This window comes from Drosophila virilis, chromosome 5, assembly GCF_030788295.1.
Source record: "Drosophila virilis strain 15010-1051.87 chromosome 5, Dvir_AGI_RSII-ME, whole genome shotgun sequence".
Classification (NCBI taxonomy): domain Eukaryota; kingdom Metazoa; phylum Arthropoda; class Insecta; order Diptera; family Drosophilidae; genus Drosophila; species Drosophila virilis.
The window spans coordinates 13,102,376-13,125,843 of record NC_091547.1 but is presented as its reverse complement, the minus strand read 5'-3'; the positions used below and the strand labels follow the sequence as shown (position 1 = coordinate 13,125,843).

Below are 23,468 nucleotides of genomic sequence, written 5' to 3'. Positions count from 1 at the left end.
CGATCCCGATTCCGATCCAACTCCATCTCGAACGCAGTCTCATTAATTGAGTAATTAATACCGACGCCCACCGCCAATTAGAGAGGCAGCTGCCACGATGATAACGAGCTGATCATCATGATCAGCGCCAAGTCTCGGCTGGGACCACCTACCTGGCAGCCCATTCGATTAGGCTCGATTCGATGCGGCTCTGTTCGGAATCATAAAAATATGCAAAGATAGAATTAAGCAAATCAAAACAGCGCTTTGTGTATAATTTAAATGTTTGTTAAATTATTTATATTATTTGTATTGTTTATTTTTTTCTTTTCTTTTTGCATTATTTTTTCTTTTTCTGTTTCTAAGTTTATTATACAAAAACACGCAGCGCAGCGCGGGGCAGCTACGACTCCATCTCCACCGCGTCCGCATCCACATCCGCATCCGAGCGGGCAAATCACGTCGCGTGCGCCGAGGGGGGACTAGAATATTTTACAACTTAATTGTTTAGCAACTTTAAGCACTAAGCTTACACGCTACACAATAAATTTAAATATTAATATTATGGTTAATTATACAATAAATATTGCCCCTATGATGGCTCGGCCGCTGCCGACGCTGACGCTGACGCCGCCGCCGCCGCCTCCTGCAGCTCCTGCAGCTCCTCCTCCTCACGCGTCAGCGGCACCGTCGAGTGATTGTAGAGGCCCTGGGCCATTAGCTGCAGCGCTAGCGGATTCTTGGTGCCGCTCGACTTTTTCAGCTTGGCGCGCTTGTTCTGGAACCAGATCTTGATCTGCGCCTCGTTCAGGCCCAGCTCGCCGCTCAGCTGCTGGCGGCGCTTCTCTGTCAAGTAGCGGTTCTCATTAAACTCATGCTGAGAAAGGGCAGCCGGAGAGAGAGAGAGAGAGGGGGGAATCAGCCTTTGGCTGTTGTTAACCGGTGCACCTCAATGGACTCACCTTCAGTCGGGCCAGCTGAGTGCCGCTAAAGGCGGTGCGGGGTCGCTTGTCCTCCGGCACGCCAGCGCATCCGGAGGCGCCATCCGGATCGGACTTGTCGCCGCTGCTGCTGCCCGCAGTGCTGGTAGCCGCTGGCTTCTTGGGCTTGCGAGTTCGCGGACCTGCGACAGGGAGACAGTCGGAACAGAACAGAACAGAAGAGGGAGGTCATAAAAATTCCACGGCGCAGTTAATGGCAACAACATGACTGGACCAGGGACCTGCTGCCAACTCATCGCGCACACATAAATCCTTATGCTCATATATGCAATGCTGATGGCCAGCAATTAATTCACATTTAAATGCGCTCCAGACAACCCCTGGCTAGCAGACCCCGCCCCATCCCCATCCCCCGCCCCGATGGCGGTCCTCAACCCCCACTCGAGGCCAAAACAATTAAAGTTTCGAAAATTTGCGCGCGTCATTTTCAAAAGTAATCAACGCAATGACTTTTGACTGTGGCTAATTTCCCGTTCAACCCCCACAACGCCCCAAGACAGCCCCCGTCCCCGCACAAGCTCTGGGCACAGTCTTGAGCTGCAAGCAATGAAAAACAACCCCCACTCTTAACCGAAACTGTCTTCACTTTTCTCGACTTGAGTTGTCTTCCTTTTAATTAACAGTTGCGGGGCAGACAAGCGCAGAAAATCAACGTCCCGGCCAGCATCGGCATCCACGCCCACTTTTTACTCTCAATGTGCAGAGGAGAAAAGTTTTTGGCCAGAGAGTGTGGAGCGAGGGTTATCGAAACGCTATGCAAATAACAAAATTGTCGTAAAAGGGTTTTCCTTTCCCCATGAAACTGAATGGGCCGGCAAGTTGGTAAAGTTGAGCTCATTTCAAGAAATAGTTGCGCTGAAATGAAGCAATTATGAGGTTTACTAATGGGCATTTCTGGAACCACGAACATTCCTCACAGCGCCACGAGTGACCGCAGCCTACTTTGTTTGCCAGCATCTTGTGGCCCAAACTATTTTGTAATATCAGCTTCCATTCATCATAAAGCCCCTCGCTCTTGCCTACTCATGCCAAGTGTGTAGGAATAATATTTGGACAGTTAGTCTTGAAAATATTTAACAGACATATTGAACACGTAAAATTCTTTAAGAGTACTTTTCTGGGTGTTTCTTCAACTTTCTTCCTTTAGTTAACGTTTAAAGGTTAACTTCTTTAATTAGCCCAAGCTAGAAAGAAAACTCCGAAGCCTCATTGTTAACTAGCTCAAACCACTAAATATAATAGTTCCGAAGGACTTGCTATGATTGTCTGACATCTGAAGCTTTTGTCTGATTCATTTCCTTGCACTCTATTAGGTACTCGAACCTCTCTCTTAACCGGAGGTTAGCATTATTTTAAAAGAGCTAACCAATAGTTAGAGCTGTCTGAACTACACATAGTAGATCCACCTTCTTGCCCCACACATCAAATATATGTTTCGTAGCGCAGAGTTTAAGGTCAGTTGCCGGCCAGAGCAAACAATTTGCGGACATCTTATCATCTTGTACTTACTTCGACCTGCAATGAGAAGAATGAAAAGAAAACATACTTTTAAGCTAGACAATTGAAAATTAAATTTGCTTTTAACGCGAATCAATAAAGTATCGGAAATTGATTAAATTCCACGGCGGCAGCAAAGTTTCTTGCTGTCGAAACGTGCAAAAATTCCAACAGAACCCAAGTCCAAGTCCAGCCCCAATCCTGCGCTGGTATATGCCGCTCGGTTCGAACAACCTTCGAAACAAATGTACCGGAACTAATGGCAACCGGCAACCAAGTCATGCCCTAAGTTAAATCGTTGGAAAAATTGAACAAATCAATTTTGTCAACAATTTCGCTGCGAGGCTGCCAACCGGCGCGAAATTAAACCAAAAACATTAACAGTACATGGAACGTGCCTGCACGTGTTGTCCAAAGGGGGCGTGACGTTGGTGACTGAGGTGTTATCACGGTTTTAAATTTCACACGCAGCTCGACAACAACAAACAACAGACCTTGAACCTGTCAGACAGCCAGGAGACGACGTCGACTGCCAACCAGCAACGGGCAACGGGCAACGGGCAACGGGCGACTTCTGCCTCGTCATCGCCAGCGGCAGGCAACGGGCGAGGTGGAGTAAGTGCTACAACCACCCAGTCGAGGAACGCATGTTGCCGGGCAGATAAGCCGGCACAAGTTGCATACCAAGGCGTCGCAAGGACATTGCCAAGGGGTTGGCAGGTTGCCAGTTGCTGTTTCCGCTGGCTGCCCCTCATTTTCAAGCTGCAACAATTGCTGGCGTCGAATCTGTTCCCGTTCCCGTTCCCGTTCCCGTTCCCATTCGCCGCCCTCATGCCTTTTCCCTTTGTGGAAATTGTGATTTATAGCGTGTTAAATTTTTCATTGCTTGCTGCGCAAATTTGACACAATAAAATTTTCAATGTTGTCCTTTCGATGCTGCCGAAGGATGAGCTTTTCTGAACGGCGTTCCGGGGGGTTTTGCCAAATTGGCTTTAATAGAAATTATATGAACTCAATCAACAATATATCCAATTGCATGCAAACAAGCATTAAAAATCGAATTGTATTACTGGAATACAGAAAATCTAAATTAAGTATTAACTAAACTGTTTGCTTAAATTCTAAATATCTATAAAAACATTTGATGTGATAATGATCCCATTATGCTAATAAAACATTGTCGCCAATATACAAGAATTAAACAACCCTTACAGTGTCGGGTTACGAGTTATTCACTGTTGAATATGCAGGTAACATATTTACCTGGCTTAAATTAATCTCATGACAAAATTTATTAATATAGTCGAGTACAGTACTAATCGCACGGCTTGGCACTACTCAGCGCCCTTCTCTACGCTTCTCAGCGCCCTTCTCTGCGCTTCTCAGGTACTGCACTCTCAACACTGCATCTAAACATTTATCTATCGAACACCAACGTCGACAACAGCAACAACTGATCAGCTTAACATGCACAAAAAAAAGCTTAAAAAAAAGAGACACGAATGTATTCACATAAATTGTTTTCATTTGCAGAGCTCATCTCAAAATAAAAGAAAAACAAAAAAAACAAAACGCGGCTGTGTAGTGGCAAAAACGGGAAGATGTCTTCATCATCGGTTGTTAAACGCAATGACCCAACTTGGTAAGAGCCGCTGCCAACTGGCAACTGGCAACTGCCAGAAGTCGGCTGGCAACTGGCAAACAAAAAATAAACCAAGTCAGAGTCCGAGCCAGGCCGCGTCGAGTGGAGTCGGTGTCCATTTGGGCATATGTTTAAAATAAGCGCATTTGTTTTATTTATGCTTAACATGAGTTGCAAATGCCAAAAACAGCCGACAACTTGTGCAGAGGATCTCGGAATCGGGATGGCAACGGGAACGGGAATGGGAACGGGTCTGGCCGCTGATGAGTTACCATTTTGGCAGCAAATGAATGAACCTGAACGAGTGCGCAATTAAGTGTCCAGGGACTGAGCGGGAGCGTCTCGTAATAGGCGCTTCGATTTGAATGTTGCTGATAGGTCAGCTCAAAGGAGCCCCCGGCTCGCGGGGGAGCCGCAAACTGGCCCAAAGACTCTTTCGATGGTAAAGCACGCGCACAACATGGCCAGAAACGAGCACAGCTAAAATTGACTTATAAAGATCTCAAACTAACGGGCCACACACAGCTCCAGAGTCCGAGCCCGTCACTGGGGAGCCATAGAGACAGCAACCAGAACCGGCAACCAGTACCTGGCTGATTAACTTGGCCCGGGCGGCAACTGAGCCATGTAAGCGATATGTTCGACAGTGTCGATGGGGGCCTTGCTTCACTTTTTCCCTTCTTCTTGTTCTTGCTCGTTGTTGGGGCCACCGCTGATATCGGATCTTGTTGCCCAATCTAATGATCGGTCAGCTCATTAATAAGTCATAAAAACAACACGTTACCAGGGAAATTTACGCGCCGAGAGTGAAAGTCGATTCATTATGACAGTCCATAAAGATGACGAACAGATTAAATGATGAAATGCACCCGATTCAGGAATTTAATTATTAATTCATAACTGGGCACTAAAAAGTATCAGCATAGCTGCTGCACTGCCTCCCAACTGCCCACTTTCTTAGACTTGGTGGCACCTGCAAAAATGTCATCTCAAGTCTTTCTTTCACGTTGTCGTCCCCGCCCCCTGCCCCTCACACCATGCATGCACCCGCTCACATGACAGGCAAATTAACGCTGCGGTTACAATTGCGGCCCCAATGCCTAAGCCTTTGCCGCTGATGATGATTGACACGACGATTGATTTGATCGCACGTTAATTGAAATGATTGACACGCCGCAGTGACAATCACAGTCTCAGTTGCAGTTGCAGTTGCAGCTGCAGTTGCAGTTGCAGTTGCAGTCATAAGTTGCATTCTCGGCGAATGTGCATAAATTTTTATCGATGGATTGGATTTGCCGCTGTCGGTAGTTGACAAACGATGCCGATGCTGAGGAACGGGCGGGCAAAGTGTCAACGGTTTGTCTATCGCTCAATCGGCGTGGCTTAAATCAAAAATAGATATTCCTCGCTAAATGGCCAAGATTGCATGCCTTTAGGCCTAAGACGCCGCCAACTTGTCGTCTTTTCCGAGCGCAGTTGCCGCTGCAACATTCCAGCGCATAATTTGCGCTGTCACATGAAAATATTTAGATATATTTTTAATTGCTTTATCAATATTGTTGTTGCTGCGAGTTGTTGCTGTTGCTGTTGCTGTTGGAGTTGGCTATTTGCATGTTAGCCATGTTTTGCATAGCAATTGGCCAACATGCGTCTTTCATGCTCCGCACTTCATTTAATATGCTAGGTTCTGTGAAAGGCGTCAAAACATGTTACAAAACTGATGTCGGCTCGAAAGGAAAGTGAAAAACCTATTTACTCGCAGACATAAAGGCTTTAAAGTGGACTTGAAAATATCTGTTCTCTAGTCTGAAAGTTGGCTAAGACACACGTTACCATATTCCGATCCAATAACTTTACTAAGTAAGAGCATACATCAATTTTCATAATTATTAACATTAACAATTTAAGTCCAGATTAGACTACCTTCTGGCCAAAGACTCGCACAATAGATTATTTTCATTTCTTGGCTTCAATTAATCATATACCCACTGATTGCCCCATTCGAATGGAACAACTTTATTTAACCTTTGCAATTTTCACACTCACACCTTAACGCTTCAGCTGGCGAGTCGAGCTCGTAAAGTAAATGCTGCGATCGAATCGAATCCGATCGGATCGGATCTATTGCGGTATCGGTTTCAGTTTCACAAATGGAACTCAGGCGGAGGTGAGGATGAGGCTGAGGACGTAGACGTGGACGTGGACGTTGGCGAGATCGAGGACGGGGGGCTGTGAGACCGCACAGCAAATACATTGGCGGTAACGACATCGAAAAAAATTGTAAACCGCATTTTCCGCTGATATTAGCAAACAATTTCATTAAGAAACTGCAATCGATACGAGGCCCAAGACGCCAGCGAATCTGCTCATGAGCCATCAGGTGGCTGCCGTCTGGCGGCTGGCGTATGGAGGTCCGCAGCGACATCGATATCCATAGCCAAAGTATCTGAAAGTATCTGTGACTGTATCTGCATCTGTGGAGGCATTTGTAAAGCTGCTGCTTGGCTTGGTAGCTGGCCTAATAGACTCGTCGCACAGCTTTTGCAATTGAGGTGTGAACATTTTACGCTTCTATGGATATTTCGACTAAATTAGCGCCGAGCGCCACTTCTATGGCCTCTCAATTAACGCAATCGCAGCCGCACAGATTGACGAGTTCGATTCAAAATTGAACTGCCGACTTTCACTCCAATCAACACTTTGTCAGAGCTGCAGATCATCAGTTCTCTGGATGGGACCACCCGAAAGTCTGCTCGCTTGTTCATTTGTTCCCGTTGTCAAAAGGCGATCGCCATAAACACAAAATTAAAGCACAACGCACCGGCTCCCAATTTCCAATAGCCCAACTATTTGCCTAATGAATATTAAGATTACGGACCCGATCGCAGCAAGAAGAGAGGCCCGAGCGGCGATCAGCGATCAACTTTTGACCCACCTGAGAGATGGAGTTCGTTGTCGTTGCGTGGCGTCAGAGCCAAATAATTTGTAGTTCAATAAATGTTCGTTTTATGGCTCTATTAGTGGCTCATTCGGCGCTTCATGCTGATAGCTGGGTCAGGCACCGGGGCGGCTCCGAGGCTGCACATTTTAATTACGATCGACGTGTGGGGCAGCCGCCAAGGAACCATAGGGCCAGACCCAAAGCCAGAGCCAGAGCCATGGTCGGGTAGCTGGCATAACAAAACAAATATGCGAATAAGTATGTTCACACCATGCCCACCCAACATTAACATCAATCTTCCACGGATCAAAGATGCAAAACACTTGAGGACCACACCGATGATGAGGCAGGCAGCTCAAAACAAACCCACCAGACGCCGACACAGCGCGATGATCATCACGATAATGATGATGCTGATGATCGCACATGCGCATTGATGCAGAAGATGATCAAGACGAAAACGAACCCGAACCCGAACCCGAGCACCAAGACGCAGACGCAGACAAAGTCTCGCATGGGCAGAGGCCACAGTCCAAAGAGAGAGCAATATCAGTGTCTGAACTTGGGTTTGGCTCTGGGTCACTCGGTGGAAGCTTCAGATCTGCAGCACATGCGCTGCACCCAAGGCTGTGGGGCACATGCAGAGCAATATTCAACTCTCTGCAAGCTTCAGCTGGCTAATAATAATAAAATTCTCTGCTGCTGCGAGTCGAACTTTGGCTTGGCTGCCAGGTCGCTGCAGACCGAGCTGCTGAGTGTAGGGTATAGAGCATGTTAAATCTGAAAATGTCTTAATAAAACAATTAATAGCACAGCTGAGCTCATAAGTTTTTATGCTGAGCGCATGATCACAAGAGCCCGGGCACAGGAGCGCATTCAGCTGACTCGCGGGTAAGGCCACATGTCAGAGTAGAAGTAGGCAGAAGTTTATTTAGAATCATGTTAAAATCCCGAACAAGAGTTATCGGCATGTTCAATTTTGTAGAACTCCCCAGTTCTATTTTAATTTGTATTCTTTTCAGGTCTTTTTTGATTGATCAAAGCATGGCTTTTTGCCTACCGCGCCCAATCGGACTCCGCACCTGCAATTTTATGGCTTTTTCAGCCAACGCCGATCGTATATCGTGTACGTGTACTATAAAGTAATTGAAAAGCACAACAGATTGTTTTAAATATCAGCCGAGCCGCCCATGTTGACCACCTGTGCGGTGCCTGTGCCTGTGCTTGGGCTGAAGCTGGAGCTGGGGCTGGCGCTGGGGCCTTTGGCCGTGCGGATTTATGGCCCGCTGCCAACCTGCACCTCTGGCCCGGTCTCTACGGGGCTTAGACCTAGTCTGAATCTGGCTTGCAGCTGATCCAACAGTTGGCGCTCTTCGCTCAAAGAGACGTCCCCAACGAAATCTTCTGCTCTTCGCGCTGTCTGCTCTTATGCTAATTTCAAAGCCCCAGCCGAGCAGCGGCAGCGGCAGCGGCAGAGTCAGGGTCGGGGCCGGGTCTAAAGCTGAGGCAGAGGCCATGTGGACCACACACGTTGACCGTTTCGCATGCCGTGGCCACAGAGAAGGGCACGAGAACGGGAACTGGAACGAGAATAAGAACAGAGTTGGGCTTGGGTGAGCGCTGCTTTTATGGGCCCAAAGTATTCGCCACTGGGTTTTCGTTTTGATAAATTATCGATAAAATGATGCGATCACTTTTAATTTGGCTTAGTTTACCTACCGCATTCTTGGCCAAATTAAAAGCGGCGAACTGCGAGCGGCGCCTCTGAGAATGAAGAGCAACAACAACACAGCCTTTGAATTTGGAACTGTGACTGAAATAACCGAACATGATTGAAGTCGCAGCCGCCGATCCGCTTGGTTGTGGCTCCGGACCTGCAAGAACTTCAATCGGCGATGGCTGCTGCCGCTGTTCTTAATTAAGTTATCAAAGTTTTTATGACGTCAGCAACTTTGCCACATCTGTGGGAACTGGCATCTGCAGCTGGCGCCAGCGACGCATAGAAGACTGTGCACAGGATACATTCGGCATGTGGAGCGAATGTGAGGGGGAATGTGGATCGTTTACGGAGCTACTTGACAATTTGTGCGCCATTTCCTGCTGCCTGTCTGACATGTTTACAATGTACGCGATCTGGCAAAAAAAAAAAAGCTAAAAGAAGGTATTTTAGCCACCAATAAGCGCACTCTTCATACCCTGCTAACCGCTAAATACATTAGGAATATAGATATTTATTGGCCTAGAAATTCAATATCAAGTTCTTTGCCTCAATCTGTTGCCATATTAGACAAAAAGGTTTCTAGAATCTGGCATCTAGAACCTTTTCATATGTGTGTATGACCCTGATGTTAGAGTATTTTATAAATAAACAACCTGCTGGATGTGAAGTTAATTTCTGCTCAACCCTATCGATTGGGTCTGGGCTCGATTTGAACGCGAATCGGTTTGTTAAAATTCTCACGCTCCTCTCTGGCGACTTTTAATTACTCGAACAGCTGAATCGATCGTTTGTTGATGTCTTCGAGTCACTTAAATGGCAACCGATTGTGCCTTTAATTAAGTAATTAGTGACGAGGCGAGCGAAAAAAAAAAACAACAAACAAAACGAAACAAAAACAAAAACAGAAACAAAGACAAACAAACGCAAAAAATTCAATTCAATTTTGCTCGTAATCTCTGCTTCAATTTCAGCTGTCATCGGAGCTGAAGTTTATCCCTCTCGTTTTCACTCCTCCTCCTCTCCCCCCTCCCCCCTCACTCTGTCTATCCTTTTGTTATCCTTTCTGCCAGCCAACCCCCCTTTTCGAGGGAGGAGAGGTTGGGCTGCATCAGAAAAACTGTCATTTGTCTATTTTTAACAGACACGCCGACATGAAGGATTTAATTAAATTCAACTCGAGCTGACAGCTTCCATGCAACTTTGATAGCTCAGAGGCGGGAGTACGTATCTGAATCTGAATCTCCAGCTGTATCTGTATCTGTATCTGTATCTGTATCTGCGTACGTATGTGTACGTGTGGGTGTGGTTGCCCTCGTGCTGTGCGTCTGCAGACGCTCAATTTTCGATTTGTTGATTTTTGATGCATTCACTTTGACTTTTCGCTTTGTTTTCATTTCCATTTGCCATCGTTTGATTGCAGCTGGGAAAATGCGACGAGTTGAATTTGAATTTGAAGTGCAATTTGATTTTCTAATTGAAAAGCTGTAAAATGAAAACCCAGTTGGATCGTAATTGATGATTGCGTAGACGCAGCTGAAACGAGCCATAGAGGATAGTAGCTACTCATATGAAGTAGGCGAGATTTCCAATATATTGAAGCTTATAAGTTTAGTCTACAGTCCACATTTATTTTTATTTAGCATCAAACTAATAACTTTATTTCAACAGCTATTTTTAAACAGTCAACTTTTGCCATAATTCTCGAAACTTGATGTCTATTCCTTGTCATTTCAATTTTCACATTATTCATGCACGCCATTAAATCAAATCTAATGACTCACTTTGCCGTTAATTACATTCCTGGTACGAGTAACTAGAGACCCCTTCCCATCTCCCTTCCCCCCAAATACACCTCGCAATCGCAAACTCAATTAGCCAAAATGAAAATGTCACCGTCATAATTTCATGAGCCAAATTGGCTGACTGGCGGCAATTTCGTTGCAACAACAGCAACAACAGCCGCAGCAATAATAGTTCTACAACTAACAATCAGCGCCAGTTGTTGCATGTTGCAAAGACAACAGCAACAACAACAACAACACGTGCCTAGCTCGGCATTTTGCATAGAAAAAAAAGGTAATAAAACTGGCGTTGGTAGCATAATTAAGAACACGAATTGGCCAAGTTAGTAATAGACACACACACACACACACACACACACACACACATGTGCTCGTTGGCAACGTCAATCAGTCAAGTTGGTAGCAATTTGGTGGCTAAAAGCCGCACGCCGACTCATTTCGAGAGGCTTTTTTTAGACAAGTCGACTCTGAATCCGCGCCAAGATTGGGACCGAGTCGCGACTCCGTTTGCCGTGGCCATTTATGAAATTAAGTTATTTTGCTCTTGGGGCGAGCAGCACTTGCCGTAGCTGCAGCTGCAACAACGGCAACAACAGCTACCACGTTGTCAGCCACTTTTAAATGAGTTATTAGCCTCAAGTTGACGATTTTAGCGCTCGTTGCACTGGCAACAAGTTTTCCGATGCTGTCGTCTTGCATGTTCAAACGCTTGTCCATGAGTTATGGCAACGCCCACTTTTGTGGCTTCCTTGCGCAATAATCTAACCACAAAATGGCAGTTCTGTTGAACATTCTAGCCCGTTCCGTTCCGGACATTCACCCACCCTCGACTTCTGCCAAGGATAAGTGCAGGACGAGTGGCTGAGCGTCGTGTTTATCTTGCACGCTAATCATAAGGCCATAAACCACCACAAGCCCTCCCTCTCCTCCTAAGTGGAAAAACATACAGCCTCACCGAGCAAGCCCCGCACACACACACACACACACACACACCCCGCCATCCGCCGAGTGTGTCGACAAGATAAGCCGCATTCATTTAAGCACTTGAACACAGCACGTGGCAGCTGAAAGCGACCCCTGCGAGAAGGGTGGCAGCTTTTTATTGAATTAGACACAAGTAAGAGCTATCCGCACGACTGTCAGATACCCTGGAAACAACATATTCCATTGAGCGTTTATCTTCGGAGTCTTTAAACTAATTGCAAAGTACTCAATTATAGGGTAATGCGTATGTTGAGTTAGCTGCACAAATACCTGATTAACCCAATTGCTGTTAACGAGGAAATGATTTATTTCTTAGTCATTAGAACCAGGAATTTAATTACAAGCTGCTGCGATATTGTATTTTATGTAAAATCTTGCCTCAGATCTGAATGGAGTTATATTGTCGCTATTTAAAGAAATGCATCCGCATGTCATTTCGACTTTCCAACGCTTTTCGCGCTTTTCATTTGCATTGATTGTCGAGGAAATTAATTAAGTTTGGCAACTTGAGCAACTTGTTGAGTAAATGTATCGCAATAAATGGCTGCCCATCAATTGCCAGCTGCCAAGCATCACATTTCATTTGTAATCCATGGTAGCATTCGTTGTGCTTTGTCACGGTCTCCGGAGGCGGAGGGGAAACTTTTTTTGATCAGGCTGCAAAATTAAATTGTTTCCATTTGTTTTCCATGCGCAATCATTGCAGCAACCCTCGTGCATGATGATTTTTATTCAATTGCGAGTACTTAACTATTCATATATATACATATAGATACATAAGTATAGCAATTGTGTGGGGCAAAACTCATTTGCTTGGCCGCAGCTTGAATTACGCATTGGGCAACGTTGCGTATGCGCAATATTCTGGGAAATGTCTCTCAATGAACAAAGTCGAAACAAAGACAACAATTGCAACAATTACATTTCAATTACTTGTACAAAACGTCTGTCGATTGGCACAAAACCCCAAATAAATAACTGGCCAGTTGACATGGCTCAGTTCAGACACACACACACACACACACACACACACACACACGCACACACGCAGTCGAGAACTTGTATTTCTATTCAGAATTCATTCATTATTCAAAGTTGGCAATTGTCACATGTTTTTCAGTTGGCAGCGGCTACTGTGAGCTGCTTGTTAACACGCCAAATGTGTCTGCTACACAAATGTATCTGAGTATCCGAGTAGACGAGTATCTGAGTATCCGAGTAGCTGCAGACTGCACGGCCGCAGAATATTAATTACAGAACTGCAACAGACAGCGCTTAATTCATTGCCTGGCTGCAAGTTGATTCGATTCGATTCAACTCGACTCGAGTCGAGTCGAGTTTCTCACATTGATTGATACGCCCGAAACTAAACTGAACTGAACTGGCCGATCGGCCAGTTGTGCAACATTTTTATTGAAATTGAAACAATTTATGCACGCAATTAAGTCGACGAAGCCTGCCGCTGCAGCAGCTGCTAAGGACTCTGTGGCATGCAACTAAATTTGTCTTCGGCTGCTGCATGTGCTGCATGCACAATGTGGCACAGCCACAGCCTCCATAGAGGAAGTCCAGTGGGCTCATTAAGGCAACCAAAGCAAAATCAATTTGAGGCGTTTATTGCTCAAAATGCAGCAACAACAACAACAACAACAACTTTGATGGCGCCATGAATAAAGAAATTAGCGCCATAAAATATGTCGGGAATTTCGCATAGAAAGTAAATTTTTAGTCCGGATCGATGCAATTTATAACGCTCGCCACGTCTCTGGCCCAATTCAAGTTGTGAAATTGGAAAATCCATGCAATATTCAATCACATAAATCAGTCCAACTAGATGAGAGCTATGCGAGACATTCAACTGCAGTTCGCAATGTGCATTTTATATTTTTCCGAAGATAACTTTCCAGCATAAATTTTAAACTAAAATGCAGCACAATTATTTAGAGTTAAAATCAAATGATTTGTCTCACATTCTTTAAGCCCAGTCGAATCATTTTTTTTCTATTTATATTGCAAGATAAAAGAAATTCCAAGCTGTTTTTATTCATTTTCTATGGCAATATGCACTCTGCTTATCACCTGGAATTCAATTGCATTTAAAGTCTGGCGTTTAGGCTCCATTAGCATTTGCTTTCTCCTCGTAAGGGTATCCCCCCCCCCCCCTCTACATTCCACCTTCCCGTGCAGACCGCAGCTAATTATGTGTGCATCGTCATAACAATAATTCTTAAGGGGGGGACGCGCTGCGTTTACTCAGGCCGCAGTTGCTGCGATGAACATGCCTGATAAGATATCAGATACATTTCTGTGTGTATCTCACTCCCTGCACATGTGTGTGTGTGTGTGTGTGTGTGTGTGTGTGTGTGTGTGTAGCTTGCGATCCGTGTAAGCTGAAGACACAAAAAGATGTCTCATCTTTGGGCTTAATTACTCGCACGCGTGCTAGAAATTTATATGAGCAGACAGCAGCCGCCTTTACCCACGCTCCCTTCTCTCCCCGGGCCGTGGCGACACTTGTGCCGGGTCTTTTGGCTCTGGCTATGGGTCTGGATCTGGGTCTGGGTCTGGGGCAGACGGCTGCCCCTGCTACAGCCGCAACGTAGACGTCTTACTTAGCCCTGGCACAAGCAAGTGCCAGCTGCAGCAAAAGCTTCCACATGGACAATTCATATGTAATTCTGATTTTTTTTTTACAGTAAGGTTAGCTCTGGTTTGTTAGTAAATATGCGACTGGCAATCGTGAAATAATCTCAATAAGCAATCAAAAAAATATTTATCATTATCTAATATATTCAATTTTCTTTGATAAAATCTGAAATTTTTAAGGCACCAAATGAGTTATTTAAATTTGGCGTTAGAGTATCTCATAGTCGACTATGCAAGTTGCACACACACACGCGCTGTTGTTTTGCTTAAGATTTCTTGGCCATATGTTGAAAGTTGTTGTTGCTGGCAACGAATCTGCGTGCTGCACTGTCTGTTCTTGTAAAATGTGTTGTTGTTGTTGTTGGACGCACAGCATCGTTTTTGGCATCGTTAATTAACACATTAACATTTGCCAGTTTACATGAATTACGAATTACATCTGCAAGCAAACCAGCTGCATTGTCGAACGGATATGCCTACTGTCAGGGTATGTATAAACATATGTTACATACATAAATAGTACTCACGTAGGCAGCCATAAACAAAGGCTGAACACTGCTGCTGCTGCTGATGAGTTCATTAGCGAACTAATTTCAACTTAAATTAAACTTAATGCGAAATGATGATCGTCATCAGCAAAGCAAACAAAGAATCAAGGCGCTAAAACAAACAAAGCGACAGGCGGCAGCGGCAGCGGCAGCAACAAGACAACACAGCGAAATAACAACTGTAAAAAGGGGAGCAACAACAACTACAAGAAAATAAAAATGTTTTAATTTGCAGCTTCTGCCCATTTGAGCGGAAAAAATCAAAGGCGTAAATGCCGCGGCAGCCCCAAAAACCACCAACAACAAAAACAGCAACAACAGCAACAGCAACAACAACAATCGTCAATTTGCGCTGATCGCTGCTGCGTTTAAGCACGCTCTCAGTCCAACATGCAGTTCCAACATGTTCGAAGCGCAGCGAAGAGCGCGAGAGAGAGCGTGCAGATTACACGAGTTGTTGCTGTTCTTGTTTTTGCGTTAGCGTTTGGGTTTGCCTTTGCCTTTGCTGCTGCTGTGGATCGGGACGACACAGTGCACATCCGTTTTGTATTGGCGACAGCGCCCCCCCACAACAGCTCCCGCTGCCTATGCTCCTGTCGCTCTGCTGTTATTAATAAAGACCACACATTTTGACAACGAGAGGACCACCCAAGTGCAGCTGCCGCTGTCGCTGCTGCTGCTGCTGCTGCGCCAACGCAGACGCTGACGCAGACGTCGCTACGTCTCATAGTTGGCTGCCCTTTGCATGCTTTGCAATTTAAAGGCCCCGCTTAATTATATGCGGCCAAGGGTCCAGGGGAATGTATAGCAGCAGCACTGCGAGGCGCCCGCGTTGTTGTTTAATTCCCAAATGCTCGCTGAAATGCAAATTGTTTCGAATGCAACCCCCAACAGCAGCGGAGAGCGACGCAAGGGAGAGCAACGAACGGCGAGAGCGAGATGCCTATCGGTGTTTTGTAATTACAATCGAGGGTAAATATTTATGGCCGCTGTTTGCGTGTGGTCAGGCATGGTTAGTTCGACTTCTTGACTTCCCCTCCACCGCCACACAACTGGGTCGCGCATATGTGGACGGGGGTTGACGCTAACGTAAGCTGGTTTCAATGGCGCCCACCAGTTAATAAAAATGTCAACTGTAAATGGCATTATGCAAATCCAGCAAGAAGAGCACGCAAAAGAGCAGCAACAAAAACAAGCTACAGCAACAACAACAACTGCATCAGACGTAACTAATTCACAATCAATCGAGAATGACAACAACAACAACAATAAAAATAAAAAAAAAAACAGAAGCAGCTTCCAGCAACTATCGATATCAGGTGAACTACACTGGACAACAAAATCCATGACAACTTAGATATTTGCAGTACAAAGAAATAGCACCATTTTTTTTTATCACTTAAGAAATTTCAAATGTGCATAATTAGATTTCCTTTCCTTTTAATTCTACGAGAAATATTAATAATAATAAAATTACAACAAACTGAATTTTTGCACTTCCAAAAAGTCAAGAGCATAGTGTAATTATTCTAATCTGTTCATCTATGTTTACAACTTACAACATTACACAAAAAACCCAAAACAATAGAAATTACAATATTCTTTTATGTCGCACAGTGCTGTTACGGTTATTTTTTTGTTGTTGTGTGTTTCTGTTCTTCTTTTTGTTGTAGTTAGCGGCCTTCATTTACAGCCGCCAGCAGTAGCAAAGGGAACAACAACAACAACAACAACAACAACAACAACAACAGCAGCAAGAACAACGACAACGGCGACAACAACAAAACGGCGAGGACCACCCCTTAAGTGGCCCCATCCTCAGCTTGATTCTCTGCCTATACCGATCTTCCTTGGTGGTCCTGCTGCTGCTGCCTCTGTCTCTGCCTCTGCTCCCATTGTTGGCGGATTTGCCAAACTTTGACGCCGACTGCTGCCAAGTCCAAGTCGAAGCTGGCGACTGGTTTCGGCTCGGACCCAGTGAGTCACACTGGCGCAGAGGGAACTCCTAGGTGGAAGTGAGCGTGTGTGTGGTCCGCTGACGTACTGAATCATCTACGTCCAACATGCGGAGCAGAGCGAAGCATCAGGCTGATCATCATGATTGTGATCTTCATTATTGCGTTCTTGTGTGCGCCAGTTGCGGGTGCGTCTCTTGGTCAGAGACAGAGAGGGAGAAAGAGATATAGGCAACATCTTTGGCTTCAGCTACAGCTTGGGCTTGGGCTTGGGCTTGGGCTGTGATCGCGGCACAGATCTTCAATTAGCCTGCCTTCTGGTTGATGACTTAATTAAGTCTGTGTGGCGCCTGGCTGTGCATTGTTGTTGCTCTTGTTGTTGTTGTTGTTGTTGTTGTTGTTGTTGTGGCATCGATTTCGATTGATTTGTGTGCCATGGCAAGCAAACAGTGGCAGCCACAGGCATAGGAACAGGGTCAGGGACAGTGACAGGAACCAGGCACAGACTTGCCCCTTGCCTAGTTAATTGGAGGGAAAGTGGAAGAGCAGTGGAAATGGGGTACAACTTGACAACAACCCACACACACACACACACAGGGAGAGATCACACATGTCGCCTTAACCCCTCCAGTGTCTGCGCCGGATTCATTGCCAAGGCGAGTCTTCTATCCATCGCTCCATCGTCTGTTTGGAGTTTAAGTGTTTTCTGCATTTTGTGACATCTTTTGCGTCACATTTCTCATGCTGTGAAATATTTTGCAAATCTCTGCCAGTTGCCGCTGGCGGCATCCTTTGAAGCAGCAAACGCTGCCAATGTGGGTGGCCCCGGCCGATCTGGCCGAACCAGAGCCGGAGCAGGCGCAGGCGCGGGCGCGGGCAGCTGCAACTCGTGGAAATGAGCTTCTACTTTAATGGCTTACAATGAAAAGTGTGTGCACAGAATTGGGCCTAGTTGTGCGTGCTCGTGTGTGTGCGTGTGTGTGTGTGTGTGGTCCCACTTGCACTTTCCGTGGCAGTCGTGAGTCAGCTGGCCAGTTTCTACTCTGGCCAAGCTGTCGTTTCTTCTTCTGCGGCTAGTTTCTTGCTTTCCCCGAACCGCTTATCGAACCGCAAGCTTTGACGACAGTTGCGGGCGGTGCCCGGTTTAATGGATTTTTAATGACAAGCATTTGGCCGGCAGTTGCCTCAAAGTGAAAAATAACTCATTTTGTTTCAGCGGCAACCGTACGGCAATTGCATATTACAACAGCCCCTGGCCCCTTGCCCTGGCCATATAATCACATAATCATATACCAATAAAGCAGCCACAATGTCTCCAGCTCTGAGCGGGACTCCGACCATCCGGGCTAATGTCAACAAATGCACCACAATTTTGTTAGGCCGCAACGGAGCAGCTTTTTGCCGCCCACAATTTAGTAGCTATCATTGCCCGCGAGCGCAATGGGAATAGCAGGTGGGCATGAGCATGGGATTGAGCACAGGCCCAACTGGAGCGCAATGATTCGATGGCTTGTTGGACCCGGTTCCACTTGCCTGAACTTCAGGCGATGTTTATTTGCCGCCGTTTGTCAGTTGCGCAAAGCCATTTACCTTGGTCCATCAAGCGGGCATTCAAGTTGCTCTGCATACCCTGGACACAGGCAGACTAAAGGGGTTGTTTTGTGGGCAGCCATAATAATATATATATATATACATGCTATAATGTATCTAAGGCCAGCACAAAAAGTGTTTTAAAAATGATAATTCAAGCACAATTTACAGGGTATTTCATAGTTGAGTTAGCTACAATGTCAACAATGCTGAGTGTGCCTTGTTTGTCTTATGCCAGCGATTGTTGCTGCGTTTCTTCTTCTTCTTCCTCGTCTTGCATTTGCCTGCACTTGTTACACCCATCTTCCCCCTCCCCTACCCACCTCTATAATAACCAAACTATCCTCCATTGGCCGTGAGCAGCCACTGCTTAGACACACAAACAAACTGTCAGCTCGCCGTTTTGCAGCTGATGGATTTTACATTACACATTAAATAACACACATACAAATAGACACACACACACACACACACACACACACACACACACGCATGTAATTGTCGTTTGTAGCCAAGATGAAGTTTGGACACATGATTTGTTGTGTTTGAATGAGAAGGTCATTCGAATTTCGAGTGAAGCTGAGTCTAGTTGAATGCGAATGCAAGAAGAAACGATAAACGAAATGCTTTTCACAATAAACAAAATATTTACAGATTAAGCAAACAAGACACGCTGAAATTGCATTACATAATTGCACATTTACATGTTAAGTATGTTATACACTTTCGGTTGATGTCAATTTTGAATATTAAAAAGCACTCTTAGGGATATATAAAAACTGCCTTAGGGGCATATAAAAATAAATAGATAATGGATTTAGATCGACGAGTCTGGGATCAGATAAATTTCTTGAATATGCCATCCGTAACCTTTATTGACTAGAAATAACTCTTTAATGAAAAATAACGCAAAAAAAGGGAAGAATATGAATATGATCAATCTTCTTCCAATATGGTAACAGCATGCAACAATGTTAACAGCTGCATGTTAAAGATCAATGTTATCTACATTTAGAAATTTACATTAAACTAACATAAAGCTAAATCGTTCGCTTTGAAGTAGTCAATGGGATCAATAGGTTAGTTTAGTCAAATGCTATTCAGCAATAATTTAGCTAGATTACAAGAAAAAAAAAATGTTAACGGGCAATTAATCAATTAATTGAGATATTTAGCGACAACTTCCAATTAACTACATCGGCTGTTTGTTGTATAACTGCAACACTCAGCCAATTGCCTGTGTTATTAACAGGTGCAATTATGGCGACAAAAGCCAACAGCCTCACCGACTGCCTACAGTTGCACACGTGGACGACACCAAGAGATGTGACCCGTTCTGAGCGTTGAGTGATGGCATCGGGAATAACTCAAAGTTGGGCTCAAACGGCAACTCGAACTTGATTCGGTCTGAAGTCGAGCTCGAGCCCAACGAGCCAAATACGACTACAGAGTGCTGAGCTGCAGTTCACAAAACTCAACCTGGACAATTAACACCTGCTCGGCTGCGAAACGGCAGCGGCAACAATAATAAATAATAATTGCTCCAATGGAAAAACATGGCCAACAAACGCGTTTGTCAAAACAGCCACGACAACAACAGCAACACGAGTGAAAGAATGAGCTAAATACACACACAGTCACACACACTCACACACAGACACACACACGCACACACCTGCTGCTGTAGCCTCGACACTTGGCAGCTGGGAAAGGAGATGGCGACCGGCCACCTTCCTTCAACTGGCGGCGTTTGCGTTCATGTTCGGGCTCCGTGTCTTGGCCGTGGTCTGTGCCTCGACGGCGGCACTCACGACACACGACTAACAACAACTACAACAACTACAACAACAACTCAACATTCGAGCAACAACATCATTAAGTTTTAAACATTACTTGCGTTCGCACACACATAAATAAATAAAATATATATAGTGACATATCCATAGTCGCACCCACCCTTTAACATAACTTAGCACATAAGCATAAGCACAATTATAAACATTTCTAATATTGTAAACAAAGAGCCTGGTGATAACATCGACATTGGTCAAGATCAAACTGTCCCCCTTTGGTAGACATAAACAATTCACCCTAAATATCACGCCACTGTCAATGTTCCCATCAGAGTACTATCCCACGCATAATTGCTGACGCAGCTCAAACTTCACTCAATTTTGACTCAAACTCTCTCAAAGCGAAGTTTGCTAAGCGACCGCAACAGTTAGATAAATCAGTTCATATTCGGGAAGCAAATCTGAATGTACTCAACAAAAGTAGCCGTTAAGTGAAAATAATAAATTGAAATATATTTTTTTATAGTAACCTAACGTGTAAAACTTAATTGGCGCAGCCGGTAGGATACGTCGGGAAAAATTAAAGATCGCTAAAGGATAATTAATTCCCAGATCTAACGCACAATCACGACCGAAAGTGTTGTCGGAGTGTAATAAAAATTTTCTCGAATACGTATCCGCACAAGAACCTTCGGGTCACTAGTAGCTTAATAATATTGACCCTTTGGGCAATAAAGCTACTACAGTTAATAACGACTGGCTTTGCATATCGTTTGATCCCTGCAATACGTTATTACTGAGTCTTTTTAAGACACACACACAAAAAAAAAAAAAAACATTTACACAATAATCCATCACAAACTTTAACTTAAAATAAAAGTGCAAAATCAAAGAACAATAAAGTTCAAACCTACAAACTCAAAACTATTCAAAAAAAGTGTATTACACCAAGATGACAATGGAATTATCAGAACAACACCTCAACCAGGCCCTTTCACAACTTAGACAGGTGCCAAGCTTTGACGGATCAACGGATCAACTAAACGCCTTCATTAAAAGGATAGATTACATCCTACACCTGTATCCAACCCGAGATGTTAGACAACATAGCATCTTATACGGAGCCATCGAATTGCAAGTCACAGGAGATGCTCAGAGAATATCACAAAGGACAGCAGCCAACACTTGGCAGGAGCTGAGAAACGCATTGATTGAAGAATACAAAGTGCAGACACCATTTGAAGAACTCCTTCGACGCTTATACAACACGAATTACCAAGGAAACGTCCGTAAGTTCATCGAGGAGCTCGAGAATAAATCTTTTGTTATTTTAAATAAGTTAGCACTAGAAAATATACCTAGCAATACAACCCTTTATACAAATGCTATGAATAACACAATCAAAGATGTTATTACAAAAAAATTACCAGATAGGCTTTTCATGATGTTAGCCAGACACGACATTACGTCGACACAAAAACTAAAGCAAGTAGCTCAAAGAGAGGGATTATATGAAAATAGCGTTACTGAAAAACCTAAAAATAATAATGTTCAGGGAAATCCAAATAACAATCGTAGGAACATGGGAAATTATCAGCAAAATGCTAACCCAACCACCATTTCAAGTGGCTATTCCAACACGAATCAGAGTTATCACGCACAAAATAAACAGCATAATAAGTCCGAAGACAATCAGAAAGCTCACCACGAGTTCCAACAGAAATTAAGTCAAGGTAGATACCAAAATCCCTTAAACTACCAAAATCAGTCCCATTCACGCTTGAATGCACCAAACCCTCCGACTAAACGTCAAAGAGATAGTAACAGTGGGCAGATGAAAATGGATACATCCGAAAATTTTCATCAGCAAGCCTCGGAACAAACAGAAGAAATCCATTCATAAAATTGATTATGAATGACGAAGTTCTAAAATGTGTCATCGACACAGGTTCAACCATTAATCTAATGAAAACTAACCGCTTAAATTTTCCAGTTTACAACGAAACATTAAAGGTTCACACCATAAATGGTGTTATTGAATTAAAACAAAGTATACGCTTAGGAGCAAGCAAAATTTGTCCGAGCAAACAAAAATTCTATATTCACGACTTCTCAGAGCATTATGATGTTCTGATTGGGAGAGAATACCTTGAGGCATGTCAAGCAAAAATAGACTATGCACAAGGATCCGTAACCTTAGGAGAATTTAACTTTTGTTTTAGATATAACGACGAAGAGGTCGAAGAGGACATGACCGCACAAGAGTGCCTTGATCCACCCTCAACAGAGGACAGACCATTTAACTTCGCTATTAATAATGAATTAATAGAAAACAATGAGTTTAGGCTAGAGCACCTAAACTCAGAAGAAAAAGAAAAAATAAAAAAAGTTTTACATGAATTTCGTGATATCCAGTACCATGAAGGTGACAATTTGACTTTCACTAGTACAATTAAACACAAAATTCTAACAAAACATGAGGACCCAATTTACAAGCGTCCATACAAATATCCTCAAATATACGATGAGGAAGTAAATAAACAAATAAGCGATATGATAAAACAAAATATCATACGTAAATCCAAATCCCCTTACTGCTCACCAGTAATAATCGTTCCAAAGAAAAACGATGCATCTGGAAAGCAAAAGTTCCGGTTAGTCATAGATTACCGCAATCTCAATGAACTAACTATTAATGATAAATACCCTATCCCGATCATGGATGAAATATTAGACAAACTTGGAAAATGTCAATATTTCACAACCATTGATCTAGCCAAAGGCTTTCACCAAATCCAAATGGATCCTGGTTCAATACCCAAGACCGCATTTTCGACTAAACATGGCCATTACGAGTACACTCGCATGCCATTTGGTCTTAAGAATGCACCTGCAACGTTCCAACGTTGTATGAACAATCTCTTAGAAGATTTAATTTTTAAGGATTGTCTGGTCTACTTAGACGACATTATTATTTTTTCCACTTCATTGGAGGAACACATTTTGTCGCTACAAAAGGTATTTAAGAAGCTTAGAGAAGCTAACTTAAAACTACAGTTGGATAAATGCGAGTTTATGAGAAAAGAAACTGAATTTCTCGGTCACATCATCACAACTGAGGGTATAAAACCAAATCCCAACAAGATACAAGCAATTGTCAAATTCCCAATTCCAAAAACCCCAAAAGAAATTAAATCATTTCTAGGATTATGTGGTTTCTATAGGAAATTTATACCAAATTTCGCTAATATAGTAAAACCATTAACACTTAAATTAAAAAAGGGAGCAAAAATCAATATAAAAGACAGAGACTACGAACTAGCGTTTGAAAAGCTAAAAGTACTCATAACATCCGACCCAATTTTAATAT

The 23,468-nt window shown here is 43.9% G+C and overlaps 1 protein-coding gene across 1 annotated transcript in view; it reads right to left on the bottom strand.

The window, feature by feature from the left end:
* Nucleotides 1-272: 272 nt before the first annotated feature.
* Nucleotides 273-23,468, bottom strand: part of inv (invected) — a 42,616-nt gene continuing 19,420 nt past the window's right edge. Inside the window, exons 2-4 of the mRNA XM_002050095.4 lie at nucleotides 2,490-2,495; nucleotides 942-1,102; nucleotides 273-856 (exon numbers count right to left, since the gene is read on the bottom strand). Of these exons, the coding sequence (XP_002050131.3) occupies nucleotides 572-856; nucleotides 942-1,102; nucleotides 2,490-2,495 (452 nt within the window). The 3' untranslated portion in view covers nucleotides 273-571. The remainder of the gene's footprint in view (nucleotides 857-941; nucleotides 1,103-2,489; nucleotides 2,496-23,468) is intronic.